At 42.0% G+C, this 23,541-nt stretch overlaps 1 protein-coding gene across 2 annotated transcripts; it reads right to left on the reverse strand.

Moving 5' to 3' along the window:
- Positions 1-1,642: 1,642 nt before the first annotated feature.
- lancl2 (LanC lantibiotic synthetase component C-like 2 (bacterial)) lies at positions 1,643-22,964 on the reverse strand. Of its 2 annotated transcripts, XR_013767536.1 has the most exons (10): positions 22,794-22,958; positions 17,025-17,142; positions 16,737-16,944; positions 14,737-14,884; positions 10,301-10,447; positions 8,890-9,072; positions 6,299-6,475; positions 5,555-5,627; positions 3,543-3,747; positions 1,643-3,337 (listed from the first exon to the last, which is right to left on the reverse strand). XR_013767536.1 is itself a non-coding variant. In XM_079181026.1 (9 exons), the coding sequence occupies exons 1-9, from the start codon at positions 22,956-22,958 to the stop codon at positions 3,671-3,673; spliced, it is 1,296 nt and encodes a 431-aa protein (XP_079037152.1). In that variant the 5' UTR covers positions 22,959-22,964; the 3' UTR covers positions 1,643-3,670. The 2 variants fall into 2 exon arrangements, 1 of the variants encoding a protein (XP_079037152.1); XM_079181026.1 differs by having other exon boundaries at positions 1,643-3,747; positions 22,794-22,964.
- Positions 22,965-23,541: the final 577 nt, after the last annotated feature.

Raw genomic sequence — 23,541 nt, forward strand, 5'->3', positions numbered from 1 at the left:
GCAGCGTTCTGGGCACGTTCGTCCTCAATAACGTCTTTCAGGCTCTGAATCTCTACCTGAAGAGCCAGATTTCCGGCCCAAATGACCAACTGTTGGTCTTGTGAAAAGTCGTTGAATGCAGTTATACTCTCTATTTTTTGGGAGAGTTCCTGATTAGATCTATTGGCTTCCTCTAGTTTGTCTTCAAAAGGTTATCTTCAATTCATCTATGATTTGACATACTCTATCCATTTTATTTTGTTTTAAGCCATGGTTACTGTTTCTATGATGATGTCATGGAATGTCAGGTCAGACCCACAAGGCTTTGCCCACCCTCCATAGTTACTGTTGCTATGTCAGGAATAATATTTTTCTAATATTTTTCGGATTATTTTTCTGCTAAAACGGGTTGTGTCCTGTTGATGGTTGCAAAATCTGGGCCTGATTGGACGTTGTCGATTAGGGCCCATTCTGGCAGAGACAGCCGGACGAAACTGTTGCTATAGCTGCTAGAACCAGCTTCAACGTTAGCTGGTCTTGCTAGATTTAGCTGTTTGACTACGCCGTGCGCGATACAGAGAGCAGAGGAGAATTGTAAACGCGCGACCATGTAGAGACAGAAAGGTATGGAAGCCCATTTTCGCAAGCAAAAAATAAAATAAGCTAGTTTTTGTTACTGGCGAAAAAAATAAAATAAAATGTACCAACACATGTTCATGTTCATAACACTATTACTAACACGTCTATAGTCTTATTCACACAATTATGTAAGCATCCTAGGATGTATAAGGGCTGCATTACCTATTAATGAATGCTTATTACAGACTTTATGATACATCAAAGCTGTAGTTGATTAGAAGTGAAGAGAGAAACCAAAGTGAGTCATAGTATGGAATAAAACAGGATCAGCACATGTTGTGGTAGGAATAGTTTAAGGCCAGTACCACCACCTGTGTACTCAAGCTGACATTATTAAAAATACGAATTTCTGACTTTTTCTATCCCTCCTAATTAATTCAAAGCATCCTGTGCCACATAATATACCTTACCCAAATCCACATGGGGCCTACAACTGAAGGATTTATTTTCAAATGTTTTGAAAGCCAAAGTGTGCTGCTATTATTTCTGGTAGCTTAAGGACAAATGTAAAATCCTTTTCAGCACAACTCATAAGACACATGTCACATTGTGGTGAAAGGTTGGCTTGGCCTTTATATTCAAAGTCAAACTGAAATCACTTTTATTTGTTGCGGTTGTTTGGAAATTGAAATTACCCAAAATAAGATTATATTGTGAGGGGTGAATTCACAAAAGGATTACTGTGCTTTTGCGGCCGCTAAACCTGCACAAATAAGACAAAAATAAATCATGTAATTCTCCATCAAACTGTTAGAGCTGACATGGAGCCCACACTGTCACTAAATGCACTCCCTGCATAAACATTTTTTTTTTTTTAAACGAAAAAGCAATTTCAGAGAAAAGCAGACAGAAGACTCTTGAATATGTGTTTGGAGGATATATCCAGGATGTCAAACAGATTCAGCAGAGAAAAGTTTAAAAGATAAAGATAGAAGCTAAAGCCTAAAGCCCACAGTGTAAAGGTGAACCACCATGTGGCAATCGAGACAACGGACAATGAAATTAAGCAACAACAGTGTTCCTGTAGCCAGGGAGCTCTTTATTCACCGTTACAATAATTAAAAAGCAAAAGCAGCATGTGTAGACATTCAGTATACCTTCAGTAGCGCTAACGCTATGCTAATGTTAGCGCCACAGGTTTCTACATAGAAACGTGACGTTTTAGAAACACATCTCCTTCCAACCGCCCGGGTAACAAGTATCACTGTTACACAACGTTTAACCATGACCAGCTCCAAATCCTTTAAACCAGCCTGAACATGAAGAACATCTGAAACTATTGCATGAGAGACCATTAGTTGTCTGACCATGGTCGGAGCTGTTTTATGCTACGCTATGATTGGCCAGTCTGCATTCAAGGGGCGGGACTTACCGATTGGTATTTGGTGGTGGTGTTGATGGATTCAATTTAGAAATTTCAGTGCAAAGTATTCTACATATTGTGTTAAATATGCACGCGATTGCCCTCTACTGGTTGAAACCCGGCTATTGCAATTTAATTTTGCCACTAGCTGATCTGGAGCCAGGTGACTTGTATGGAGCCAGCTTTCATCACCAACGAACCTCTACCTCTATTAAAACCAACGTCTCCTAACTCTAGACAGTGGAGAGATGGGTATTAGTGAAGAGTAGCCATTACCCTTTCATTTAGCCAATTAATTGCTAATGCTAATCCCTTGCATACACATAGCTAGCACTACTGCTAATCCCCATCATACCCACATCCCGGCCTTGCATGTAAACTCAAATCCACAAATGTTTATATGAGTTTATACTTTGTCACTATAACAGAACCTTTAAAGCACTTACCTAACCCTAATCATAACAATAGTTAGCATGCTATCGATTAGCAGCTAAGCTAATTGAAAGGGTTACAGCTGACACAAATGGTAAATTAAAAGTAATAAAGTCCAGCTAAATACTGAAGTTACGTAGACCAAGGCCAACAGTTCATGTGGTTCTTTTTTATATTCTGTATAACTGTAGCATGAAATCATGGAAAATTGCTGCACTGGTAGTGGAAAATTGCCTAAATTAGATGCAACTGGGTGTGTCTTAAGTCCTTTCCATCTTTTAAAACCTAATGCATAAAATAAGAGCTATTCAAGTGTTGGTATTGGGAAGTTGATTTACTGAAAAATAATTATCCGTTAATTTACTGAGGTCTCTTTCCCAATCTAAGTCTATGGGGGAATGGCATCCCGAGAGGGCCCCTGAAATTACAATCCCACCGTTTAGCCACTATGTAAAATTAGCTTCAAAGCCGCTGGTCCTGGGCACTTGAATTAGTTAGTCCTTAAGTTTGACTTAACAGCTGATACATTGGTTAGCTCCTATTAAACCTAACACTAAGCTAGTTGATTTCTTCATTAATTGAAAGATGACAGAAACTTTCACCCCAACTATGTGACAAATACCTGGAGAAGTGACACAGCACGCACACACACACACACACACACACACACACACACACACACACACACACACACACACACACACAGACACAGACACAGAAAGAGGAAATCACTACATTGACAGGATATGAGGCACCACGAGCCAATTACAGTGAGCGTGTGAGTGTGTTCTTCTGTGTCCATGCCAGCTGGCAATAACTTGTAAAGGGTGAGGAAGAGAGATGGGGTCCTCGTCACAACACACTGGAGCGTGACAGGGGACGTCTTGACAGCAGTCCTATGATAGGCCCCACAGGATGCCCAATCTTCAGGAAGAGAAGTATCCATTAACATTGTCCTCTTCAGTCCAGCAGCTGCTTTTATTTTCACTGGATCATTCAACTTATAGTTATGTCCAAAATGTATCTCCCATTTATCTTTTGGATTCAATTTCACAAACCACACCAAACCAATGAATTGCACTCACTCTTCTCCGTTCTTAGTTTTCAGAGTAATTTGGTCACTACTTACTCATGACCAAGGCTGAAAGCTGCATCACAAAGACATCCTTGTCTAGCTTTCCAGCAAAGACGCGAGTTTTGTCCGAAACAGCTTGTCCCCGTACCCTTTCCTCGTCCTCGGTCCCGTCAGCTAGTGGGTCAAAGTTCAAAGGCAGGGAAGCAGGAGGCTTCGGGGTTTGCCACCTCTGACAGGTAGTAGATAGCCCCTGCCATACCTGAGAGGAGAAACACGTCCATTACTGCCAGCTACAGGTTTCGCTGTCTATCAGTCAGCTTTGTAGTTTCCTGCTCTCTCACTGGAGACATTATGCAATAATAAACCATTGTTTGAAACGTGTGAACTAATTATATACAAGTACAACACTGGTCGTTGGTGCTGTATGTATACTGCTTTCCCTGAGATTTTTATTGTGTATATATTTTTGCACATTTCTCTCCTAATCCATACTTTCTTTTCTGTCCTTGTGCTGCTGCAACACCAGATTTCGCCCTCTGGAGATCATTAAAGGTTACTGGTGTAACCATGTGTTGATCCGTACGGGTCCCCCCTCCCATGGGAACCGCAGATTAATTACAAGGTCTAACGTTAATGACTCCGATCCGGACCATGACTTTTATGATCCGTTGCACCGCTAATAAAAGTTAATGTTTTTTTATGTTACATAGCGGACAGACAGGCTGGAGAGTGTGGTCACTCTTCCAGCAACCACATAATAATAATAACTGGTAAGGGCAATCACCAAACAGTACCTGGCTAAAATGTATTGTAGGATTCCATAGAGTCAACACAGGTTAAGTTTGCTGATTTAACACTAAGTTAATACAGGCTTTACAACACAAGCTCGTTCTAAGTATTGACACCTTCTGACAGTAAATGTGATTGTTGTGTAGCAGACTGAACCAGCTAACAAAACTATCTCACTAACATATGAGACGTTTAGAGTGACGAATGTAAGAGGTAATATGAAATATGGTCGACACTTCTGACCCTACACTTGACTGAAATGCTGTTCAATAAGGATGTAAACACGGAAGTAGCGTCGAACATATCCAGGCTCAGAAAACATTGGCCTATATTTGAGGTATATTTTTCTTCAAATTTCATGATGAATTGTTGTGGTATTAACCTGTATGTCTTTAGTCGTGTTTTTATTTGTATTGCAAGTTTGATTTGAACTGATTGCCTTAAGTGCTACCATTGTTTTATAGAAACTGATGTACACAATTAAGGTCTACAACAAGCAGCAACCACCGGGTCTGAAAAGTGAAGCCAATGCGTGTCTTAAACCTGCATTCCTTCTAATGACCAGCAGGGGGCGACTCCTCTGGTTGTATAGAAGTCTATGAGAAAATGACTACTTCTCTCTTGATTTATTACCTCAGTAAACATTGTAAACATGAGTTTATGGTCTCAATCTCTAGTTTCAAGTCTTCTTCAATACAGCATGAAGTTCATTTAGTAAATGATGGTCCATTTAGAGTCAAACAGACCATAAAGCAGAGGATGCTTTAGGGCGGGGCTACACAGTGATTGACAGGTCACTACCACCACCAGTGTTGGAAGCATGAATGAATCCAATCAGCTAATGAAAAAAGTATTCATCATTCACGTTTCAGTCTTCCTATTTGCAAGTTATATTTCAGTAAAAGAAGACATTGATTATTTTGAAAAACAAGTATTCTGCATCTCCATAAGCCCATGTGGACTATCAGAATTAGTCCTGCTGCTTCTGTGCCGTCAGTGGTTCATTACTGGAAGTTTCTGCTGTGTTGTGCTGCCAGGCGGGTCCTTCATTCTTTCGTTACAGCTAATTGAAAGGCCACTCTAACAGAGTTACACAGGGTGCTGTATAATTGGCCTTTGATGGAAGAATAGCTAGCAGCAGACTTTGTGTTTCGCAACACAAATTGCAGGCCCGCTACTACATCGATTCAAAAAGGGGGTTCTTGAAAGGGAAGCACAATGTCAAAGCGGATTTGAAATCGGTGTGGTGGAAAAGTTGCATGATTAATAGTCGGTACCTTCAAATAGAGAGTAGGGTCTGTCTGGGATGCGACAGCCGTGGGTCCCGTAGGCCAAACACCACTCAGCGAACTGGAAGGAGGAAGGTAATATCAATGTGTTTATAGACATCAATGCAACAATCAACCAGACACGTTTGAGAATATCCAAAAGAGAAGAAAGAAAATGAGGCATCAAGTTATTGCATGATTAGATCAGTACCACCAACAACACATGATGTGTCCTTTATTTCAGCTGTAAACAACGGGACACTCATATGCTTTACTGCTGAGATTTTGGGAAGGAGGCTTGTAAAATGATGCAACCCAATAAATAGACAGTAGACCATTTAGGCTACTGGTTGCTAATGACTGCTAATGCAGTCCTGTTATATAATACTAATGCAGCTATAACACAGTGCAGCTCCAGCTGCTTTCAGAACCAAAATAATATACTCATTTGTGTGAAGGCTGTTGGGTTTTAACAGAAAACTATGAAATGTTACGTTGTAAAACAACTTGAATCAGCAGCCTGTTAGGCTGTTACCTTGACAACCTACGCAGCTCGTTATCTTTTAACCAGCCCCGCCTTCTTCGACTGTGAGCATCAACCTTTGCTGACACCTCAAAAGAGAACTCTACAGATCAAAGCATCAAACTCAATGCAACAGAACAAGACGCATCGACTTTTTTATTTCACGCGTTCTTACTTGTTAAAACCTGGCTTTTAGCTCCTCCAAAAGCAGCCCAACACTTCGTTCCTACCTTGCAGACGCGGTACAGGTATTTCTTCTCCTGGGTGAGCTTGTACAGGGACAGGAAGGCGTAGGCATTGCCGGCGGTGCCGTGGCAGATGCCGTAGCCTTTTCTGAGCAGGCCCCGCTGCCAGATCACCTCAGCGCAATCTGCAGCCTCCTTCAGGTACTTCTCCTCTTTGAACACCTGGGGAGACACGGAGGAAGCCAAACCATTAGTCACACTTGGGACAAAGGAGTAGCTGACAACCACCACTGTCAAAATGCACTGGCACTTTAAATTCATGGAAAGACGTCAGCCCTCATCAAAATTCATAATGTTGTTTAACAACTTGTGCACTTTGGATTGGGAGTTGTCTTATCAGCTTGTTTCCTTATATTCAGGTTCAAATTCACAAAACCTGCACAATTAAGAATAAAAGAAACGCGTAATTCTCAAAGCACCCGCAAAGGGTGAAGTGCACCGAGCTCTCAGTGCTTCTGTGCTATTTGCACGTATTCAAATGAGGTAATATGCAGATATTTGGTGCAGAAATCAGGCTTGGATAGTCACATGGAGTTACAGTGCTCATATATTTTGGGATGCAGTGAGAAGAAGCTAAATGGGTAGAGCTCCCCTACATGCCATTTTGGAAAATACATGAGAAAACTAGAATTTCTGCCTCGTGGTTGTATGCCTCCACCAACCAGTCAAGTTGCAGTTCACATTATGTCTTTCCAAAACTGTCATTTTATCTTATTAGATTGTGTGAAAATGTCATAGTTAGCAAATGAATTGTGAGGTCACGGTGACCTTTGGCCACCAAGTTCTAATCAGTTCACTGTGTGCGCCAAATCTGAGAGCTCCTAAAACATTGCGTTCATGAGAATGGAGCGGCCAGACGGACACACCCCAAAACATAATCCCTCCTCCCACGGCTGTTGCAGAGCCATTAAAAAAAGGGGGGGGGGGGGGGGGATAATTAAAAATAAGGTCAGTAAATAAACCAATTATTTCTTCACTTCACATCTGTAAAAAAAGTACAAATTGCACTCTGCTACCAAACCTTATGGGCACGTTTGCGCTGTAACATCACTAATGGTATCTTCTGTGAATCGGACCTTGAGACGGGGCAATTCAGCGGCCGCAATCCATTCTTTGAGACATCACACTGAAGGTGAATGCACAGACAATAATAGTATATCTTGGCATTGACCTTAACAAGCAGAATGAGTCCTTGTATCAAGACACCAGAAAAAAACTTGCTGACAGGCTTAATTTTCACAAGCTACTTGATCAAAACACTGGAGGTCCTGATTTAAAGCTGACTAACTTAAATTATTACTAGAACATGAAGGAAGGTCTAACTGGAAGAAGTCGTCTCCCGAAACTGATGTGAAGCGCTCGGGTACTCTGTTGGAACCACAGAAACACTCCGTTCTCTGTGAAATGTTGCAGCTGTTAGGAAGGAGAGAATCGATTATTATCTGCTTTATTTTAGCGCATACTGATCCATCAAAACATGCCACGGTGGATCCCGATACCGACTCCTAAACATCTCCAGTGAATGGAACAAACCACAGAAGCACTCACTGTCAGATGCTCTTGAACGAGACATTTTAAATTGGGATGAAGCTTCTTCAGCTGCCTCAGAATCCTCTTTTTTCACTTCAAGTAGAATTTTCACCAACTCTCTCTTTTCCATGTACTGTATTGAAACGATATTTTCCCCTTTGTGATTTGAAGTTCTGTGCGTTTATGCAGAGCCCCTTACAGCGCAGCGCAGGTTCCAGTGCGGCCACAGCCCTCTGCTGCACGCGCCACTACAGAACCATCCTGGAACTGACCATGGCCGACTGATTATTGTATTAATCTCATTAAAAGATGAGACCTGTTTCATAAGGGAAACGCGTCATACATGGGAACTTTAAGGTGAGCAAATGAGTCACATAGCCAGTATGGCGACAAGCTCTGTGTTGCATAGCAACAAGAGTAATGTGGCACTCCCTGCAGCCTTTCGATATCTTCCTGTGTTACCGCCGATGCTGCCCGCTTTACGTGAGTCTGAGACAATTACAACGCTTTAACAGTTTGGAACTTCTCTCTGTAGTCACGCATATCCAACAGCATTATGAACATGCAACCTCAGGTTCACTGTAAATCACAGTTTGGTGAAAAACAACAGATCTGTTTTGTGTTCTGTTCATAGTGAGACAGTGATAAAGAGATTGTGTCTCCCACTGTGCTTTGTTCTCTGTGCCGTCTCTGTATTAGTGAGAACAATGAGGATGCCAAAATAGCGGCAAGAAAAGAAGAAATTAGCCCACGATGCATTACGACAGCATGTGTGTGTACGGCCAGGCTATTCAAACCAGAGATAGCCGGTGTGTAGTCAGGAGGGAGTATTTGTGTCCTATCTTTGCCATCATCTTTTCAGAAGAGCAGCATTGACAAGATTAAGTGTGTTTGATTTTTAAAATTTTTTAAAGAAAAAGAGGATTAATTAACCACATTTCCAAACGTCCATGCACAGCCTGGTCACAAGGTGTCAGTGTCGGACCAGGGTTGTTTCCCAGAGCGAGAGCTTTGACCACACGGCACAATGCATGAGCAGGTCTCACCTTATAAGCCATGATGAGCATGTGGACGACACCGGGCGCTCCGTGGCACCAGTGAACCAGCCGGTCACTCTCGTTGCTCAGCGACGACGGGAAGTTCCCCGAGCGAAACCTCTTGTGGCGGACGTAGTCGATGCTGGGACGGATCAGCTCCGACAGAACGTCCGGGTGGACCTTTGCTCCCGGCTGGAAAGAGAGGTAGTTTTAATTATCGCTGGTCCTCTCCGTCCCGGCACACAACAAACACATCAAAGATAGGACGCCCACACTCGGCAGCCACGGCAACTCAAATTAAGCCGGCACAGAGAGTCACCTGCTGGAGATTGGTTGCCTATAAGCACTTTTGATTTGACTTTTGACAACACGTCGTATGAACTGGTTCACAACCACCTCATGTCCACTGAATGTGGCCGTTTGTGTTCCGGCATGATTGGGGCATCTCCATCGCAGTACAAATGTTTCACAATGTTTCAGAATAAGAGTTCTTCAGCAGATTTCAAATGCGGTTTAGTTTTTCTTTCCGCTTCACATTTTACAAACAAACAGAATTCACATTTGCAGCTCATTCATGGTTGGTTCGGTTGTGCTTTACCGCGTTTTGCTCGGGTTTTATAATTGTTCGACGATCTAAGAGAACGTTTTTTTAAAGAGGAAATGAAAGAATTATGTTTGGAACACATTCTGGTGTTTACCAGAACCACTTGAATCACATCCTCTTCATTTTAAAAAGTTGGCAAACAAAGTACCAGAACACTGCATCATACCAGCAAACTGCATCATATTTTGGACGGCCAGTTACTGCTGGCTCTCAAGGCTCTCTTGCGGTTTTGGTGACTCACTCACTTTCTCAAAACACCTTTTATTGCCTGTTTTATACCTGCTGACTCCTCCCTTTCAACTCCTAACAGTCCCCCGGCCGGTAGGGGCCACGAGGGATAAGACAGCCGAGTGCCTCTCAGACCCCCAGGTGCTACTCTGTGTCCCAGAGACAGCGGGGGAAACAGTTTGCTCACTTTTATTGTTTTGGACGGTGTGTTTGGCTAGCCGCTAAAGAAACTGCCAGTACACACGCACACACACACACACAAACACACAGTACTGTACCACTCCTAAGCAGGCCGACAGCTGGGTGAGTTTCGTTTTGTTTTGTTTTGAAAGATTGGAAACAAATATCCAAATAACAAATAGATATATAGGACAAATAAATCTAAATTTGACTAGCCTGCACTAGTGTCGTAACTACAGATGTTAACCATATAGAAATGTGACTACAGAGCACAAGACACACTGCGTGATACAAGTCTTTCTAAATCATGGCATGTATCAAATATTTGAGTATTTGTTCAGACCAGACAGTTAATATTTGACTAAGACGTCGCAACACCATCGACCAGCCACTGGACCCCCGTCTCACCTGCATGAGCATGTAGAAGATGCCAGCCATGCCGTGGGCAGCGCCGATGTACTGCTTCTTGTGCCATTCATAGAGCAGGGGGCAGCGCTCCGTCTTCTTCTGCTCTGCCGACATGTTCTTCCCCGATTCCACGATGGCCATCACCACCTGAGGATTGGTGTGGGAGGAAAACGGTTTAATAGTGGAGAGGACTGGTCTGACAGAATGTTGGTGCTCTTTCTGGGAACTGAATTCCTACGTCTTGCCAGCGTTAATATTTGTGTCCTCTGGTGTTTCATGTGGAGAACGTCCAAAGAGAATTTGGCCCACAATCAAATTTGCTTATTGGATCAAAATCCTTTCAAACCCCTCAGCAAATCTAATTAGGTTTAGCTTTTAACATTCATACATGCACACACACACATATATATATACATACATACACACACACACACACACACACACACACACACACACACACACAGGTATATGTACAGTATATATGTATGTGTATGCATGGTTGTGTGTGTATGTGTCTTGCGGCTTGAAGTTGGGAGTCAGCAGTTTATGTTGTCCCCAGGCAAGATGGAGTGAATGAAAAAGAAAGGCAAACTGTTCTGCTGCAGCAGCACTGCCTCCCTTAATGACAGAGCAGATTTATAGCCAGCCAACTGTTCATTTACACAACGCTTCACTCCTGTACATCTATACTGCCATCCCGCCTCAAACGCACCTTTCCTTTCTCCAAAGCACTATTTCATCTTTATACATGTATTCAGTATATTCGCATCTTGCAGAGTTGTGATGATACTGTATCTCTTTTGACCAAATCTGTCCACACACAGAAATATAAACACTAAAGACCTCTTCTTCTACAGTAGGTGTCTCCGGGACCACATTTTTGCCATGATGACACACACACACACGTTGCTGTCGCAGCTGGTAATAAAATCTAGTACGCAGATTCTTATCTACTAAGAACACTGATGCTCCCCAGAGGATGAACCCTCTTGGACACACCATGACCTTTCATCTAGTACTACCTCTTCAGCCGAGCACTACTGGTGGGGCTCTGTTATAATATTCACTGACTGCTAATCTAGCTGTGGTTTAGACTAATTATCTTGTTCATTTCTATTTTTTTCAGTCGAGCAGACAGCAGGACAGAGGCATCATAACATAACTGTTTGTCAGCCTGCATTGCTTTGGCAGCTAGGTTGGCATTTGTTGGAACACACACACACACACACACACACACACACACACACACACACACACACACACACACACACACACACACACACACACACACACACACACACACACACACACACACACACACACACACACACACACACACATCGATACTGTATGGTCAGGCTGCAACATTTGGTTCTGCCGGTATTGACCAGCAGGGGGCGACTCCTCTGGTTGTATCAGTGGCGGGCCGTGCATTTTATACCTGGGCCTTCACTGCTGAAATACCACCTTATAACCACATGATGGCGCCACAGCTAGGGTTATTATTATTCTTGGGCTGTAACTATATAACGTTACGTATTTGTATTAAACCGTTCGGTACGAGGCTTACAAACCGAACAATACGTTTGAATAATACTAGTGCATTTGGAAAATGCAGAAGCTTAAATTGTAGGAAATATAATGTTTTCTGCACTCAGTAGGAGACAACGGTCTGTGTGACCTCTGAACCGGAACAAAAACAGCTGTGCCCCGCAAGTGTTCCGGGAGGCTAGGCTAACTAGCTTAACGGAAAAACAACAGCAGTAACATGCATTCTGCTACACACTCAAGGGCCATTCAGATATTAGATGTAAAAAAATGAACCAGTTGACTTACCAAATGCTGATCACATCCTCCTTTCTTTGTTGACAAAGAGTTTAATCCCACAGTTAAATCCCAACTCACAAATCCATTTATCTTCCAGTTTCAGCCATTGAGTGTTAAAAAACAAAACTAGGTAAAATAAAATAAAAATCTACACCAAGCAAAATGCAAATAATATCATAATTTCATTCATATATTTCAATATGAACTCTGACTACTCGACTAAGCCTCTGCTTTAAATTTCGTTTCAAAATAGTCACGTGCTCGCCCACTGACCAATCACAGCACAGAATCTCACTGCAGCGCTGCTACTAATGCTGACGTAGTTGTAGGCCTGCAGGCCGCACTGGCACGTCCAAGAATCTCAAACTAAAGATCTGATTGGTTGAAGACTGACAATCAACAATATCGTCCCCATTCACTTAACCTGCACATGGAGGCACTGGTGAGTCTGCAGGCCTGGGGCCTCTCGTCTTACTAGAGACACAGAGGTGAAATCTGATTGGATTAAAGCTCTACTTAAAACAAGCTGCACTGGAAGCAGAGCAACTGAGAAACACAGTAGCTGTGCAATGAGAAAATAAGATAATGGGGAAAATATTTTTATAAATTATGATACATGTAGTGTTTTTAAGAAATATTAAATTATAAAATAGCTATAACTTTGTGATTCCGTTTAGGCCAGCAGAGAAGGCTTTGCAGGCCCTGACGGCCACCACTGGGTTGTATAGAAGTCTATGAGAAAATGACTACTTCTCTCTTGATTTATTACCTCAGTAAACATTGTAAACATGAGTTTATGGTCTCAATCTCTAGTTTCAAGTCTTCTTCAATACAGCATGAAGTTCATTTAGTAAATTATGGTCCATTTAGAGTCAAATAGACCATAAAGCAGAGGATGCTTTAGGGCGGGGCTACTGTGATTGACAGGTCGCTGACGCTATCAGAGACGTATACGGAGTCGCTACGTCACTCCTCCGGATTCCAAATATGGTCACGTCTGTTCATTGGATGCGAAAAAACAACAACAACATGGCGACGACCGTAATCCAAGATGGCGACGGAGCAATCGCCAACCTAGAGGCTTCATAACAGCAGTCCACAAACCAACGGGTGACGTCACGATGACTACGTCCTCTTCTTATATACAGTCTATGTGGACGAGGCTGGAACCCTGCAGACTCTCCTCAAAAACATAACCCTCAGCTGAAACAGTCTTTTCAGCACCTAGCATCTAGAGAAGACAAACTAATGCTCAACACACACACGAGAATGAAAAAAGAGACAATATCTTGACAAAGTCTCACAACGCTTCAGAGAGAACAACAGTTCAAAAGACGAGGAGGACAAAAAAATAGCATCTCCAAACAGCACCCTGGGGCGCAGCCACTGTTTGGTACAGCTTGCAGAGTGCTGCTGTGCTGTGTGTGTTGGTGGTGACGGGTATATGAACAGCAGAGCAGTGCTGCAGGGAAACTGGAGCTACTGTGTGTGTGTGTGTGTGTGTGTGTGTGTGTGTGCGTGTTGGTGGTGACGGGTATATGAACAGCAGAGCAGTGCTGCAGGGAAACTGGAGCTTTACAGCTTCACATTCGTATCCCTTCATCAGTCATAACAAAGCCTCTATCGGAGACTCGTGTGAGCCCACTGCTGCTGCCTACTCTCTCAGCCCTTCTGTCACACTGTGTGTGTGTGTGTGTGTGTGTGTGTGTGTGTGTGTGTGTGTGTGTGTGTGTGTGTGTGTGTGTGTGTGTGTTTTGGCCTGGCACTTCACCAAAAGGGGACAGCTGGCCCTGCAGTTTTCTGCAGAAAGTGTGTGTGTCCTTAAATAAATAATTAAAATAGAGTGTGGAGAGATTATTATCCACTGTATGCGTTTGTGTCCTCAGTGCCCTGGTCCTCGTCCACTTTTATCCCAACTCAATGTCTAACAGATGGTTATTACAGCAGCCTCACAGGAAAAAAACAAGCCTGCAGTCTAGAGACACTTTTCAAGCACAGTTTCACCTCCTCTTCTATAGAGCAAAGAGCAGAATATAGAGTACTGTATATACCTCCTCAACATTATTTATCAGATTGTAAATGAACTGACAATCTGTAACAGTAAAAGAGAACAAAAAAAAAAAGTATGAAATTAGACACTTCTGCTCGTGAAGTCACTAAAGTGGACGTAAACTAGAGGTATCGACGTATATTTTGGCCAATAAGTGACAAGAAATTCCAGTACAGAAATGCCAAAGACTCCATTACACATGCTGACTGAAGCCTTGGGTTTTTGTTGACTAAAATGTTCAATTTTGTATTAAATGTTTAATATATTCAGCATCCCCCATACAGGCAGAATGGAATGATCCTTTTGTTCCATAGCCACATCTTACCCCTACTGTTGACAATAGTTCAATACATAATGATAAATAGAGGTCTTCACACAGACCCTGTGATCCACCGATACTGCTTCCAGCGGTCGGTGATCGGCCCCAAACAACCAGATCAGAGCACCCTTAGTGCTGAATTGCTTGACAATGCAATATGCTTGTGCTTCAAAATACTTATAGATGAAAGATGGAAACTGTAACTGAACAAGGTTTTGCAAGTTAAACTAAGGGTGTTACCTTGGTAACGGTGCTCTCATCCACCGTGTCAGCTCCCATCTCTTTGTTGACGTAGAGCAGAGCGTAAAGGTAGCCGGCGCGGCCGTACAGCAGCTCATCCGGCATCTCAGAGTCTGGACTCAGCACGGACCGCTGCAGCAGGAGGAGCCTGACGGTCACACACACACACACACACACACACACACACACACACACACATGGGGTTACCCATTGTTGACACAGAAACATGCTTCAAAACATCAGAACTCAGTGTTTCACACACAGACTGTACTTGGCTACAATAATATTATTAAATAAGTTTGGAGGTATTCAATATTGTACTCATCACTATAACAAACGATTTGACTTGTCGATAGGACTGTATAGCGGTGGTTATTGCGACAGCCGTACTGCAGCATTAATCCATACAATATTTCAAACTCATTGGCTGTCGAAAAAAATATTATCTCCATTCTGCAGATGTAGATTTTGCTGAGCGATAGCGGTCAGAATCAGGCTCACTGAGAAACATAAAATAAACCCCACCGCATCTAACACTTTCTGAAATCTTTACATTTCATTTGCGTTTTGCCAAAATGTGCAGCGGTATCATGAAATGCATGCTGTGGTGCTCCCGTAGATTGTATCTAAGAAGTGGACGATGTCATCGTAAAGTCACCCATTGGTTTGTGGACTAACGTTTTGAAGTCTCGAGTTCGGCGATTTTGCCGTCGCCATCTTGGATTACGGTTGTCGCCATGTTGTTTTTTTGCAACCAATAAACAGAAGTGACCATATTTGTAATGCGGAGGAGTGACATGCTGTATTGAAGAAGACTTGAAACTAGAGACTGACCATAAACTCATGTTTACAATGTTTACTGAGGTAATAAATAGGGCTGTGAAATGATTACAAATTTTAATCAAATTAATCACAGGTTTCTGTGGATTAATCATGATTAATCACATATTACCGATTTTTGTCATTATTGTGCGTCTTTGCGGTACTTTGATGCTCGAGTCCCCCGTTGCCACTCGCAAAACTTCCCCTCGTCCTCAACAATATTAATCGGTCTACAGCTTTTTGCAATCCATTTGGCAACTGTGCTAGTCAACTTGTCACAGGCAGACTTAGTGAGGGAACTACGTTGTTCAGTGAGGGTGGTTTGGCGCATTCCACTTAAACTCCCCTCACCGACCAACGCATGCGTCGCGTTGAGATGGTACTTTAGGCTGGTAGTGCTACGGTGAAACCATAACGTCTTCCCGTTTACGCCCCTTTTCCTAGAGGCGGGAATTGCCTCCTCTCTACGGCAACGCTGATGGGACATATCTTCAACACCAGAAAGGACAAACATGAGACAGTCTGTTACATTAGTTTGTTTGGATAGCAGCTAACGTCTGACTGCATTAGAGATGTTTTGATTGAGACCTGTATGCTTTTGCTTCGATTATTGTTGTGTCACCTTCGTGATCTTAATGTTTTGGATATATCCTTCCACTGCATATTGCAGTCCCTTTTGCCTTGATCCAGAGAATATCGCGGAGATATTACTCCAAAAAGTATCACTGACACTGACAGATATAGCGCTGGTCCCCGTCCTCGCCATGCTTTAGGGTTCACAGTCCTGGGAGTTTTGTCGACGTAGCAACAGTAACTAAGGGGGCGAACGGTCAATTGTGGGATATTGGAAGCTCATTCTGCGCATACGTTAAATGCGTTAAAAAAAAATAACGAATTAATCCTGTAATTTAATCATAACGCGTTATTTTTCACAGCTCTAGTAATAAATCAAGAGAGAAGAAGAATCATTTTCTCATAGACTTCCATACAATTAAACTTATTTTTTTCTAACCAGAGGAGTTGCCCCCTGGTCAGTAGAGAGAATGCAGGTTTTAAGACACTTGCGCATTGGCTTCAGTGGCAGTGACAGTGGCTTCCGGAGGTTGCTACCTGGGTGCTTCTCATTTAAGAAGGTGACGTGGCCCACATTGGATGCACCGTGTTGAATAACCACTCACCTGGACAGGCAGTCTTGGCTGTCAGCAGTGTTGTTCAGTTTGTGGTGAACCACCGCGCCTACTGCCAGGGGCCCTGCATCGCCGCACAGGAATGTCACTTTACGGCCGTTCAGGATCCTCATGGTCCGCTTCACGTAGTCCAGTGCCCTCTGCAGGTCGGTGGCCTCTTGGGACACCCGGTGCAGCTGGAGGTACAGCAAGGCAATGCCTGTGGTGAAGATAGTACGCTGGGATCAGTAAACCTGACACAAGGAACAGGCGCATGGTTTTATAGTGCTGGCAACGGACCTGTCCAGCCGGTGTAGGTTGAGAAGTCATGGGGGTCGGCGGTCCTCAGGCCCTCCTCCATCTGCTGGAGGAGATCTTTGATCTTATTCTGGACCTTCTTCTGGAATGATGCGCTCACCTGAGAAGGAGAGAGAAATTATAACCTCCAGCCACCTCGAAGTAAAAAAACTCATCAACGCCAACATGGATAGTCCTTCCACTGTTCCAACAATCACCAACTCTGGTTTTGTCGAAATAAACTCCTTAATTCAAAGACTTGGATGTGCAAAGAAACAGCCATTCTCCTCAAAGCTACCAGACTCCATGGGTAAGAAGAGTCATTTTATCTCGCTTTTAATTGTGAAAAACACTTCAACAGAAACAAAATAAAACTCATCAAAACCATCTTTGATAGCCTTTTCACTGTTCTAACAATCACCAGCTGTAGTTTAACAGTTTAAAAGAGAGACTGAAGGCCTAAACACACTGAAAGCATCTAACGAGCGAAGTATACCTTTTGTTTTAAGCAAACAAACAAGTGTATCAAGTGTCAAATAAGGACCCATCAACCAAAGCTGTATTTGGAGAGTTAAAGGGAAATAAAAAGCTAGGGGTTAATGCCCAGAGGACAATATTTTATTAAAGAAATTAATAAAAATACTACTACTACATCAGCTGTCACTATAACTTAAATTCTGTTTGTAACCTGATGACAGGATGGACACTTCTGGTTAATTTCCAGAAATGTTCCATACATTTTCCAAGGCTGAGTAAACTCGGATATTTTTTATAAAATGTATTCCTTTTCATAACACTGGAAATCTAATATACACACTTTCACACACATACACAGCATACCATTTGTGCTCTCACATAATATTAATCCAAATCAAATGACTCTGAATAAGATGGAAAAGAAAGGGTTAGGATTCATAATTGGACTACCTGAGGGGAATAACAATGTTCAAAATAAAATAGAAATGGTTGCCAGACCTTGTTGATCCCCGCATGGTGTATTTTAAGTGCTCTAGTTTGAGGTGGGCCATCACCTCCTCCACCCAGCATTTAAGGGACTGTGGCGCTGCCTTCTTCCAACTAAAAAGAGTCAGTCGTCTAGCCAGTAATGTGGAAAGAGCTGAAGCCTCTATCTGATTTTTAGATAACTGCATCTCATTTGGCGCTGCACCAAAGATAGAAGTCAGAGGGTTAGGATCGATGTCTTTGCTGAACATAAGTGAATATTCTGAATATGTCCGTCCACAACATATGACTGAGGTCGGCTGGCTCTTGGTTGCATCTGGGGCAATTTGGGTCTGACCCCAGGTACATTCTAATCAACCTACTCCTGGAGAGATGAAGCCTATGCAGCACCTTGAACTGCAATAAGCCGTGTTCGATAGATAGTGATGAATGTATTGCCCACTGCAAAGCCGAATCTGGCATCACCATCTCCAGATCCTCCTCCCGCTGCCCCATATGTCCAAGACTCTTTGAATGGTGTCATATAGGATGGATGTATTATATGTATGCATGGCTGTCCAGTACATGTGGTTCAGCAAAGCCAATTCTAACTTTCAAAACATGCTTTCCTTATTACGATCAGAAGCCGATCTTTGTAGCCATGTGTTCCACTCACTCCTAACGTGACCTGATCAAATCATTTTGAGAGCAGGTATGGAGGAATTTCAATCTGACAGGAAGAGGAGGAGATCATCCGCGTAAAGTGAAAGCTTATGTTTTGATTACTGGAGAGAATATTTTTTATGATATCTCAGTTAGCAAGCACATAGTAGCCTAAAGGAAAGTACACAATGTATAACTTGTTAACACCTTTTGCTAGTTGTTTTGCGAGCTGGCTGTAACAATGTGGGATGTAGCTTAATTAGGCATGCTAACTGTGGAGATTTGATTCCATTCATCTACCTCTATTTATTCTTCATTGCAAAACATTTCTTTTATAAATTAGTTGATCACTTTAAACCCCAAGTTTGCACACAGCCCACATTGTTGGTTCTAATCTCAGTACCTTTCTCCATTAGTTAACTTGCTAGCTAATTCACCACATTTGTATTTGACAAATTTATGGATTTATTTGGCAAATTAATAGATTTTTGTCTTCAAAGAACGTTCTGTTTATGAACAAAGGGCTTACTCATGTTAATCAATTGACTAATAAATATTTTTCATTTCTAAAAGACATTATAATTATGTCCACTTATGATTTGGTAAAAGCTACTCGTTAACATCAATATTTTTAATAATGCATCAGGTTAGAGGGTTCCTTGTACAATTTGACCTATTAGATCTCAGAGAATCTATTTTATATCATAAGGGTATTGTAACTGAAATATCCTTAATCCATTAAATATTGAATCAGCAAACAAATCAAATCGGGACCTTGTGACTCAGTGTTAGCTCTAGTTACCAATAACATTAACAATAGCACCAAGTTGTCCACGTATGCATATAAATAGAATTCAGATATAATTTATTTCATCATATAGCATGAGCTTTTCCTACGGTGACATGCCCAAATGTCTGCTGGGAAATAGGCCTACAGTATGTGGAACAGCTGGAGCCATACAGATTCCCAAGCAGAGATGCCAGATGTGCCCTCCACCGCTGGCACCACGCCGTTACTAATGGCTTGATCTGATGAGCGACAGACTGGTTTCACCTAAATCGGTTGAGTGAACCTGAGAGCAGCAGGTCCACATTTGCCTTGCAAATTCCAGAGGTCATAAAACGCCCGAACGTGTGTTCTGTCGGTGTGAGGGATTTAAGTTTTAGAGCATTCCTAGTGCTGGATATTATATGTTACAGTGGGTTTACTTGTAAGAGTTTAGATCAAGAAGTCATTTCATCATCAGAGGTCATTTCATACTGTAAGAGGAAGGTGTGAGGAGTTTACTGGAAGCGGGGGTTTGGCGAATCAAACAAAGGAACTGGCCCCAAGAATGTCAGGAGGTGTCTGCCAGCGGGGGTTGGAACGAAGCTGGCTGACCTAGGTGTGAAGAACAGAACAATGGGTCATCGGCCCAGGAGGGGCTTATTGGAATCCGGCCAATCACTGAGCTGATCGATTGGCTGAGAAATGTGAAACATGATACTTTTGAGAGACTCAGCAGGGACAAATGATCTTCGAACTGCAGAAGATCCTCAGACCTCCTCCGCATCATGGGACAGACACACCATTCTGTCCTGTGGTGTGGACGGGGCCTCATATTTCATGGAATATTATGTTTGTTTTACTGTCGATAGTGTAATTCAGTTTGCATTTGTTTTGGCTTCTGATAAGAATATTAAATAATTTTGATTTTAACCTGAACCATTTGATTCTGGCCCTGCTTGCTGATGGAACAAAGAGAGCAAGGGGGGGGCTGCTTCTTCTCCTCTGTGCTCTTCTTCTCCTCTGTTTGAGAAACTTCAGCCTCAACATCGGTCATGTTCTGACAGTAAGGGAAAGCCTAATCATTTCTCAGATATCACCCAGGAGGTTATGACCCAGACTCTCCATCATTAGGATTCATCTCAGAAAACACACTATGTTAATTGGGTTATTTTCCACAAGGCTCAAGGCTCTAATTACCCTTTACAGATTTAACCGGATAGGTCAGACCATGCTTCAAAGGGTGGTTTAATCGTGGATATGGAGTTAATTAATTCATAACACAATTCCTTGTAATAAAACACAATTCCTTGTTAGTACTATTGGGGTATATTTTTACTAGTGCTGGGCAACGATTACAATTTTTAATCGCGATTAACTGCATGATTTTTTGTTATGCATTGTTATGCACAAACTTCAATAGTGAATTCAAAAGTAGGGTATTGCGCACTTTTATTTTAAAAGTACTGCTATATGAACAAAAGTGACATTTGGTTTGCAAACACTTTAAACAAATAAGGTTCTTTTTAACAGCAGTATTCTCTTTACACAGTAGCAGTTATAATACAGTTATAATGATTCTGATAATAGATATTCAGCCGGTGTTCACAACTTTAGCTTCATGTGTGTAATGAATGCAATTTGAAATATACACCTTTAAAACCGCAAACCTATCTACATCATGTTTTTTTCCTTTTTTTTATGTTTGTTAAATTCTCAGTAGCAATAACTAAATGATATGCTTACTATACATATTCCAAACAAAAACACTTTAAAAACTCCCAAAAAACAATTTAAATGAATCATTTATTTTTTGCTTTTTTGGTATTTTGGTCAGACATATGCAACGCTGATTACCGTAATATGTGTGGTATTTGTTATAAATGTACGTTGGTACATGGAGGGTGATAAGAAGCTGTACATGGAGGGACTTAGGACCCAGGGGAATGTAGGTGAAGCAAGGGAACCTGGAGGGGGTCTGTACCATGGCAGTAACCTGCATGAGGAAGTTATTTTAATAAAGAGTTGCAGTTAAGAGCAGTTTGTTCTCAAGTGCTGTATTTTGATATACTCACGTACACACGCGCGCAACCGTCTCGTTACAGGATGTGTGTGTGTGTATGACAGGCGTTAATTAATTAATGCGTTAACGAGATAATAACACGTTAACTTGCCCAGCACTCATTTTTACACAGTACTAATGTTGGTTGGAACCCAAAAAACACTGGTAGTGTTGTTCTTCTGAGGGCCTCATCAGTAGTTACATCCAACAAAAAAGCGTTCCTGGATCCCTTTTCATTAGCTCACCGGCACCTGAAGTGACAACACGCCCCCACAACACGCCCCCACAACAGGCCCCCACAACACGCCCCCACAACACGCCCCCACAACAGGCCCCCACAACACGCCCCCACAACAGGCCCCCACAACAGGCCCCCACAACAGGCCCCCACGCTCTCCATCAAAACAACTCATGTTGTTTGATTGTGTCTGGACAACAAACGCTAAAAATCTAAAGTTCTGTCTCATAAAGGCACATATGGGACCTCATCGTGTTCCACTGACATTCACTTTCATTTTTCACAAACTACAGCCTCTAAACAAATAGACCAAGTCCAGATCAAAAATACTACACTACACTCTATAAAATCATATTTAAATATGCAATAGATTGTCCCAGAAAAGCCAACAACTCTTTAAATCACAGTTTCACATTTGTAAAAAGATGTTTTCTGTTTGTGAAAATGCAAACAAATAAATTAAGATTTCACTGCTTATTTCACATCCAGGCCATATTGCACCACTACTTAAGACAGGTAAAATACATTTTATCAATTTACTATTATCATTATGTGTTTTTTTAAAAAGACCTGGACCAATGTTGGAGACCTGGTCTAATGTGGTCTACATGTGAAAAAACAGACTGCCCCCCCCCCTTCCTTGCACTTTCACAAATGGAATAAAGTTTTCACACCTCTGAAACTGTGCGGAAGCTAACTTCAGCTACCTAACGCTGACGTAATGTAACGTAAAAACAATTGTCTGTGACCTGCTGTATTTGGGTAAAGTTACTATGATACGCAGTAACTTTACTTTAACGTCCACCAACCTCAACCAGCGACATTAATGTTTTCCATCAGTGTCGTTAGCCTGTACCTGCGAGTCTCAAGAACTGTCCTCAATGTCTTCACATAGTATTAACTTGGGCTCTGTTCACTAGCAACCATTCCTCTAAAATGCTCCAGATACACGCACATCATTGCGGAGACGTACAACAAATAGTGGGAAGTCTAACTAACTATGACAGAAGTGCAAGTCTGAGCTAAGCTAGCTCAAGTTTCTATTAGCACGTCAGCAGGTGTGTTATTTAAAAAAATGCTGCAAACGCAAAAACCTCTCACCTTTCCTTCTGCATCAAATGGTTCATTGTAATCTTCCTCTGCTTCGGAGCCGGAGGTGAGGGCTCCTGAGTCCCAGTCTGGATACGGGTTTGGAAAGGATCGCTCCTCCATCTCTGCCTCTGTAGCCGAGATCAGCTTCAGCCGCTTGGACACGTTATCTCCCATCGCTACGGCGGCTCGGCAGGGTTAAAAAAAAAGAAACTCCTCAGGCACACTGTAATAGGGAAACGCGTTTGAGAAAATGACATATCAAAACCACAACAAAGTGACGTGAATAAATAACATGACAATTGGAACGTGGTTATGAAAATGGGTTTTAATGGGTTTAAAGTTTGTCGCAGAGCCAAAATTATATCTGCTCCTCATACAAACGAAAGACGAAAGTTATGAAAAAAAACCAAGCCTTTATAACTATATAAATAGGCCTAAATATTCCTGTTAGCTAGAGAATGGCTTAGCAGCAAAGGATCAAAAGCACAATATTTGTCATTCCAGGTTCCTTATTGTTATTTAACCAGTATAGGCTAAATGATTTGGGTTGTGGTTCACATATTCAGACTATAAAGACCCACGGTGCTTATATGAAATCCGAAAAAGAAAAAAGTTTGCTCAGCTGAAAGTTTTAAATACATTAGCCTACTAACAAATGTAAACATAGAAAATAAAAAACAGCTAAAGCTATTGCCCTTTATTGAGGCATAACGTTTAACAATTGAGTGTAAAAAAACTTTGGCTAACGAATGTCACC

Source organism: Pholis gunnellus (assembly GCF_910591455.1).
Source record: "Pholis gunnellus genome assembly, chromosome: 20".
Taxonomy (NCBI): Eukaryota; Metazoa; Chordata; class Actinopteri; order Perciformes; family Pholidae; genus Pholis; species Pholis gunnellus.